General features: G+C 41.0%; 1 protein-coding gene across 1 annotated transcript; it reads right to left on the bottom strand.

The window, feature by feature from the left end:
* Positions 1-522: 522 nt before the first annotated feature.
* Positions 523-2,007, bottom strand: APOL6 (apolipoprotein L, 6). The gene is made up of 2 exons (XM_006865286.1): positions 1,198-2,007; positions 523-594 (listed from the first exon to the last, which is right to left on the bottom strand). Exons 1-2 carry the CDS (start codon positions 2,005-2,007, stop codon positions 523-525), a joined length of 882 nt encoding a protein of 293 aa, XP_006865348.1.
* Between the last annotated feature and the right edge of the window lie 6,454 nt (positions 2,008-8,461).

Consider the following 8,461-nt stretch of genomic DNA (forward strand, 5'->3'; position numbering starts at 1 on the left):
CTTCCTTCCGACTGGAAATGGCTTGAGCAGGTCTTCGTGATGGCCGTTCATGTGTAAGCACAGGAGTTTTGCCAGTGACTAAGCTGAGGGAGGGAGGAAGAGAGAACACAAGGTGAGGCGATGTGGATGAAACACAAACATATAATCTCCTCCCTGGGCTCTGCTGACTTCCTGTAGGCCTGGCATCCAGCAGTATGTGTTTAATGTGGACTGACTGTAAGCCAGTGAATGGGGTACTGAAGAGGTGACACAAACAAGGTAGCATGTGTGTGAAGGCGTGAGGGGGAAGTGGGGGGAATGGGGATAGGTTGACCTTCACAAGGTCATCAGTGTGGCTGATGATGCCCTCTAGGTGGGCCCATTGCCCTCAATGGGGAGACCCCTGTGGACCTTCTATGATATCTCCTCTGCTAGCTTCCCTGCCCCACACTGGTCCCTTGTAGTGTGCTCCCACATCCCTGGTCTTAGCTGACTTTCCTTCCTTTCTCTCACCTGGCATCCTGCTGGGGGTTGAGGCAGATCCTACATGGCCCCCTCAGAGTAGAGTTCATCTTCAGAAGCAGAGTTGATAAGGCCTTTTTCTTGTAAGAATTTCTGGAGGGAAACAAAAACAAAACACCAATCCTAGGAAAGATGCCACAAAGGCCTCAGACCAAACTCTGAGTTTGTAATCCTGACTTTACTTGCAACTAGCTGTTAGAACTGAGCAAGTTACTTAAGCCCCTGCTAGAAGATGCTCAATGCCGTCTTTTGTAATGTTGAGAAGACCCTCTCCCCAGCACATGGATGTCTAGATGTATCCAGGGGGGATTAAAAAGCATGACCAGCTCTATCCAGGCCAGGTATAACTGGTACCTCCAACACCACCATGCCCTTAGACCCATCCAGGCAGACACTCTCTTGACATCTGTCCCATGAATCTTGGTTCCCATAAACACAAAGACAGTTGCCATTGAGTCAAATCCAATTCATGGTGACCTCATGGGTCAGAGGAGACCTGTGCTCCATAAAGTTATCAATGAACGATATTTCAGAAGTAGATCTTTCTGGGTTTTCTTCCAAGGTGCCTCTGGGCAGGCTCAGATTTCCAACATTTTTATTTAGTGACTAAGTATTTAGTTGTTTGTACCACCGTAGGGCCCCAGATAAAGCCCCCGCCCTCTCCAGTCCCACCCAAGAGGGAAGTTGTGGTCTTACCTGCTGTTGCAGGCACTCGTAGAGCTGGGTGACTTCGGTCAGCAGCTTTTCTAGCTCATGAGCCTGGGCCCTCAGTGCCTTGGCAGCCTCTGACCCTGTTCCGTCTTTCAGTTGCTTCCAGTCCATCAAAAGGGTGGCTAAGTCAATGCTAACGAATAAACCAGCCTTGGCAATGCCCAGCAGACGGGCTCTTTTGACCATCACTAGTGTAGTGCCCTCAAAGGCTCTTTGTATCTGCTTGCTCTTTCGGGCCGAGACTTGACCATTGGTCAGGAACTGTTTGGCAGCAGCAGCCAAATGAGGGTGGGCCCTGACTCTCTGAAAGGCATGAAGGTTCTTCTTGACATCTTTGATGGAATCTCTACACTGATAGGCAACTTGACCAACTGCTGTGGCATAGGAGACCTCCTTTCCTTCAGCCTTCCTGTCCTCTTGACTGTGGACAGGAACTAGACTACTGGCCTGTGCTTGAACTTTCTTTTTGTGAAGGTGCTCACAAATGCTGGTCAAGATGCTGGTGACCCCAGCTGCTGCCTGCAAACCTTTACCAGCAGCAGAAAGCACCAGGCTTCCCCCTAATGTTGCTGCAGGAAGGGCTAAACCCAGGATGCTTATGACCCCAGACACAAGAGTGATGGAGTTGACCACTATATTGGTTTTGGAAAACGTTTCATGGATTGTGTCCATGTGGTCAGCAAGTGCATGGATCTTGCTGATACGCACTTCTAGGTCATATTTCAATAGATGAAACTCTTCCAAAAATATTCTTTCTTCAGCAGATACATCCACATCTTCTTGTAGATCCCACATGCCATCTTCCTTCAGAACAAGGTCATCCTTGCCACTGTTGGTGAGTAAAAGAAAGATTTTGCAGCAAACTCTCAGATGGAAAAGATAATTAGTTAGGCACATGTCATCTCAGGATATTCTTGTCACCTTTGTGCTCCCTGCATCTCCCTAATGCCCCTAACCCCCTGACCTGACCGTGAGGAGTCCCACAGTGCTACCAGGAAGTTCAGTCATCACTAATCGGTACTAGTTCCATGAACCAAAGAGACAAGTAAAACAGACATTTGCCAAGTGATAAGAGCCCTGGAGAATGCCCACTGCTCCTTTTGCCTGACTTGAGTCCTCTGGCTGCCCCACCAAGCCTGCACTGCTAGACATTCCAGCAGCAACCCCCAGTTACCGCTCATCCTGCTGTGCCTGAGTCCTCTGTGCCCCTTGTCCGAGTCACGAGATGAGGCACCCCCAGGGACCTACCCACCACGCATGCTTCCCACGTTCTACCTATCGAAATAACTCTATTAACCAAGTGGATCTCACAGAACACGCCACCCAACAACAGTGCAATATGCATTCAGCGTTCTCCAGAGTAGCTCTTATTTTAGACCACCAAGCAAGAATCAATATATTAAAAAAGACTGAAATTATATAAATCATCTTCTCTAACTATAAAAGTATGAAACTAGAATCAAGAATAGGAAGAACAAGGAAAATGAATTAAATACATGAAAACTAAATAACACATTACTAAAAAACTATTGGATCATAGAAAAATCAAAAAGCAAATTAAAAATACTTCAATCAAACCAGACTGAAAACACAACATACCAAGACCTTTGGATGCAGTAAAAGCAGTTCTCAGAGGGAAATCTATAGTAATAAATGCATACATTAAAAAAGAAGAAAAGCCCCAAATCAGTGACCTAGCCTTACCACTTCAACAAACATTCAAGGAAGACAAGAAGAAAATCAAAGCTACCTGAAGAAAGGAAATAATAAAGATTAGAGCAGAAATAAGTGAAATGAAATAAAAACAGAACAATAAGGCTGTTAGTTGGTTCTTTGATAGGATCAATAAAACTGACAAGTCACTGACAAAATTGACAAGGGAGAGCAATGAGAAGACACTGATAACTAAAAAAGAAAGGATGTTGGAGACATGACAACAGATCCAACCGAGGGAAGGAGGGTCATAAGAGAAGGCTATGAAAAACTGTACTCCAGCAAATGTGAAAACTTAGAAGAAATAGACAAATTTCTAGAAACACACTGCCCATCCAAAATAACATAAATAGTGGCAGAATATCTAAACAGACACATCACAAAAGAAGAGATAGAAAAACATTATATGTAAAACAAAAACAAACAAACAAAATCTCCCAAGGCTTCACTGGAAAAATTTCCCAACCATTTAGAGAAGAGATGATACCAATTTTACTCAAATTCTTCCAAAACAGCGAAAGGAAAGGAACACCTCCTAACTCATTCTATGAAGCCAGCATCCTGGGAGACTAAAGCTAGATAAAGACATAACACATAAAAAAGAAAATTATAGATCAATGTCTCTCATGAATAGAGACACAAATACCCTCAATAAAATTCTAGCAAGCAGAATTCAATAACACATTAAGGAAATCGTACATCGTGATCCAGTGGAATTCATAGCAGGAATGTAAGGGTGGTGCAGCTTTAGAAAGTCAATCAACGCACTCACCACATCCATAAAACAAAGGAAGAAAATACGTGATTCTCTAAAGTGATGCAGAAAAGGCATTTGATAAAATCCAACACTGTTTCCTGATAAAAACTCTCAGCAAAATAGGAATCGAAAGGGAAATCCTCAACATAATTAAGAGCATATGTGCAAAAAAAAAAAAAAAAAAAAAAAGCATATGTGTGTGCAAAACCAAGAGTTTACATTATTCTCAATAGAGAAAGACTGAAAATGTTCCCCTTGAGAACAGAAATGGGACAAGAATCGCCTTTATCACCACTCTTATTCAGCATTGTACTGGAAGGCCAGCCAGAGTAATAAAGCAAGAAAGGGAAATGTTGTTGTTAAGTGCTGCCAAGTTGGTTCTGACTTATAACAAACGACCCTGTAGAGGGTTTTCCAAGGAGTGGCTGGTATTGTTGAACCACCAACATTGAGACTTACAGTCCAGTGCTTATCCTACAGTGCCATGACAGGACTTCCAAAATATCATATACTTCCTTCAAGCCATAGTCGAACCAAGAAAGCTATTTGTTCTAATAGAATGATTCAGCAAAGTGTCAGGGTGCAAAATCAACACACAAATAAGTTGGGTTCCTTTACACTAATAGAGTATGCTGAAAAAGAAATCAAGAAAACAATATCATTTACAATAGCCACCCCCCACTAAAGAGAAAAAACCTAGAAATCAATCAAACAAAGGATATAATAGATCAATGCAATAAAAACTACAAACATAATTGCAAGAAATTGAAAGAGGTCTACATAAGGGGGAAACATGCTATGCTCATGGGTTGGAAGACTTAACATTGTGGAATGGCAATATCACCCAGAGCTATCTGTAGATCGTATAATGCAATCCTGGTTCAAGTTCCAACAGTGTTATTAACTGAAATGGAAAAACGTATTGCCAACTTTATATGTAAAAAGGAAAGAGGGCTGGAATAGCAAGAACAATATTGAAGGACTCCCTATCTCAAAACATACTATATTATTGTTAGGTGCCTATACACCCTATACACAACAGAATGAAACACTGCCCGGTCCTGCGCCCAAGTATACTTACAGCCACAGTCATCAAAGCAGCCTGATGTTGATTCAATGACAGACATTTAGACGAATGGAATAGAATTGAGAATCCAGAAGTAAATCCATCCATCTATGAACAGTTGGTTTTTGACAAGGGATCAAGGTCCATTCAATGGGGAAGAAACAATCTCTTTAACAAATGACGTTGACAAAACTGGAGCATTGGCAGAAAAGTGAAACAGAGACACATGCGTCACACCAGGCACAAAAGCAAACTCAAATGGATCAAAGACCTAGCTGTTAAAGCGCAAATTAAAAAGTTCCAGAAAGATCTTAGTGATAAAACTGAGAACTAATTTTCTCAGAAATAGATGATCAAACACAATTACAAATGCACAAACAAGAGAAGAGAAATTAGATAACTGGGCCCCCTAAAAATTATGCACTGATGTTCAGCTAAATAGTATAAGGAGAACCTACAGACTGGGGTAAAAATCTTTGGAGATGAGATCTGACGGAGGTCTAATCTCTAAAATATATAGAAAATTTAAACAGCTCAATAACAAAAGATGAATTATTGAAAAATGGGCAAAAGACATGAACAGGCACTTCACTAAAAAGGACAATTAAGCAGCCAACAAACAGATGAAAACATGCTCATGATCACTAGCCATTGTTGTGAGGTGTTGTTGAGTTGGTTCTGGCACAACAGAACACAAGACTGCGTGGTCCTGTGCCATCCTCACAATAGCTACTGTTTTTGAGCACATTGTTTCTCAATGCAGCTAGTCATTGTGTGCTGGGAGCGGTTGAATGTAGAGAACGGCTTCAATCTGTCGCTTGACACAGTTCCGGCAGATGGAAAGGTCATCTTGCAAGACAGATGGCTCTCAGAAGTCGCTTTCTACCTTCTCTTTAGGGTAATCTTGAATTTACTTGTAAAAATATATAATATGGCCATATTCACAGCCTTTCACTATGAGTTCTACAAACCTTAGGAAAACTAGCTTATCAACAATTGCTTTCGGCTTTGGTGGACTGAATACAAAGAGAATTGTGTAAATTACTCCCTTTCCTTAGAAAACCTAAGTAACTGCATTTGTGAGGCCACAAAAGCAGATAGCATATTAAAGTCAAGCTGACCTACCCCCATAGACCTCACCACAATCAGTCACTAGCTAGAATTCACAAACCCCTACATACAAACACCTGCGTAAATAAGCAGAAAATAATGAACTTATGTGAAAGATAGTTTTGACTTGATAATCTACACTTCCTGCAGCAATTAGCCAGGTTGGGCTTTATGCCAATAGCTTCCAAGCAATTTAATGAATACTTTAGAAAAATAAATAAGTAGATGTTAGTAATACTTTTATTATGAAAATAATAGTACATTATGTAGGATAGAAAGTTGATAATTAGTAGGAATAATAAGGTAGTACAAACATTAATGATTAATAGAAACTTATGTTACTAAGAAAATGTAATCAGCAGTGTGATAAGTAGAAATGATTTGTGTAAAGTTTGACTTAAACTTTTAGTGAAAATAAGAAGAAACAGTTTATCACATACTGGGAAAGGAGATGAAAGTCAGTTTGAACATCACAGAAATATTTTTGTCAAAGTTGTCTAATGACCAGGTACTAGAATGTTGTGACTAACTGTGTAATAATTCAAGAAAAGATCAAAGTGTCAATTCATTATGTACTGTGTAGTTTTAAGTATAAAAATAAAGACTTGCTGAGCTGGGCCAGAAGCAGAAGGCAGAACAAGCTAGAGAGCATGGACAGCACAGCAAGCTGACTGAGAAAGCCATTTATTCATTCACCACTGACTCCGCATCTCCTCTCGTGTCCCACCACCCCCTGCGGAGAGCTGGTCTTCCTGCAATTGTGGAGGTGGTGGTGGTGGTGATGGTGATGTGCTGTGGAGTCGGTTTTGACTCACAGAGACCCTTTAAAGGGTTTCCGAGGCTGTAAATCTTTATGGGAGCAGAAAGCCTCATCTTTCTCCCACGGAACAGCTGGTAGTTTAGAACTGCTGACTGTGAGATTAGCAGCCTGATTCATAAACACTACACTACCAGAGATCCTTAGCTAGTCATTGTTGTTGTGAAGTCCAACACATAGCGACCCTGTACAGGGTTTCTCAGGTTGTAAATCTTTACGGGAGCAGAAAGCCTCATCTTTCTTCCGTGGAACAGCTGGTAGTTTCAAACTGCTGATTTTGCGGTTAGCAGCCCGACTTGTAAACACTACACTACCAGAGATCCTTAGCTAGTCATTGTTGTTGTGAAGTCCGACACATAGAAACCCTGTATAGGGTTTCCAAAGAACAGCTGATGAGCTTGAACCACCAACCTTTCAGTTCAAACGACTTTGCAGGCTGATGCATTAGCCCACAGCGCCACTCCAGGACTCCAAATGAAAATTTGGAAAATGGTAGGTGCTTCCTTAAAAAGCTAGAAAAAGAAATCACTCATGAATCAGTAGTCCTAGGTATATGCCCTAGAGATTTAGTAGCAGTAACATGAATAGACATAGGCATACCAATGTGTAGTGCAGCATTATTCTACAAGATCAAAAAGATGGAAACAACCTAAGTGCACAACAGTGGATGAATGGGAAAACAAAATGTGGTACATAGACACAATGGGAACCTATTGAGCTATAAAGGAAAATGATGAGTTCTCAAAATATAATGTGGATGAATCTGGAGGACATTGTGCCGATTGAAATAAATCAATCACAAAAGAACAGTTATTGTATGCTCGTACTTTTATGAGAAGACAAATACAGGTTGACATCAACATTCACTGGTGGTTACCAGGGTTGGGAAGAGGAGGGAGATGCTTGTTATTCTAGTGATGGGAAAACAATACTGAATATGGTTGAAGTGCACAAAACTTGACAACTGTGAAGGGTGACACTTAGAAGTATACACAGATAAGGGACAGTTTTGGTCAGTGCTAGAACATGAGGAGACTTCAAAAAGTTCGTGAAAAAATGGAATAAAAAAATCATGGAATGTTTCCATGAGTTTTTTGAAGCCCCTTTTACATTACTGCAACAACAGCAATAAAAATCTAAAATACGTGTGTAGCTATATAGGTGGATATGTATATATATGTGTGTGTGTACTGAAAAAGGCATATGTATATACAAGTGCACATTTGTATCTGTAGGCATGTGTATGTTGTTGTTAGGTGCCGCTAAGTTGGTGCCTACTCATAGCAATGCTATACACAACAGAATGAAACACTGCTCAGGCCTGCTCCATCTCACAACTACTGTTATGCTTAAACCCATGGCTGCTGTCACTACCAATCCATCTCCTGGAATGAGGGATATCATTGCTGATGTCAGAGGGATCTTGGCTGAAAGCAGAGAATACCAGAAAGATGTTTACCTGTGCTTTATTGACTATGCAAAGGCTTTTGATTGTGTGGATCATAACAAACTATGGACAACATTGCGAAGCATGAGTATTCTGGAACATTTAATTGTGCTTATGAGGAACCTGTACATAGACCAAAGGGCAGTTGTTTGGATAGGACACAGGAACACCAAATGGTTTAGAATTAGGAAAGGTGTGCACCAGGGTTGCATTCTTTCACCATACTTATTCAACCTGTATGCTGAGCAAATAATCTAAGAAGCTGGATTATATGAAGAAAAACATGGCATCAGGATGGAGGAAGACTCATTAACAACCTGTGATATGCAGATGATATAA

Source organism: Chrysochloris asiatica, unplaced genomic scaffold, assembly GCF_000296735.1.
Source record: "Chrysochloris asiatica unplaced genomic scaffold, ChrAsi1.0 scaffold00076, whole genome shotgun sequence".
Taxonomy (NCBI): Eukaryota; Metazoa; Chordata; class Mammalia; order Afrosoricida; family Chrysochloridae; genus Chrysochloris; species Chrysochloris asiatica.

Excerpts from the sequence above, each read along its gene's own strand:
- APOL6 (XM_006865286.1), bottom strand. The coding sequence starts at position 2,007 with ATGTGGGATCTACAAGAAGATGTGGATGTATCTGCTGAAGAAAGAATA. Across the intron at positions 595-1,197 it reads ACGAGTGCCTGCAACAGCAG|AAATTCTTACAAGAAAAAGG; the intron begins GTAAGACCACAA and ends GTTTCCCTCCAG.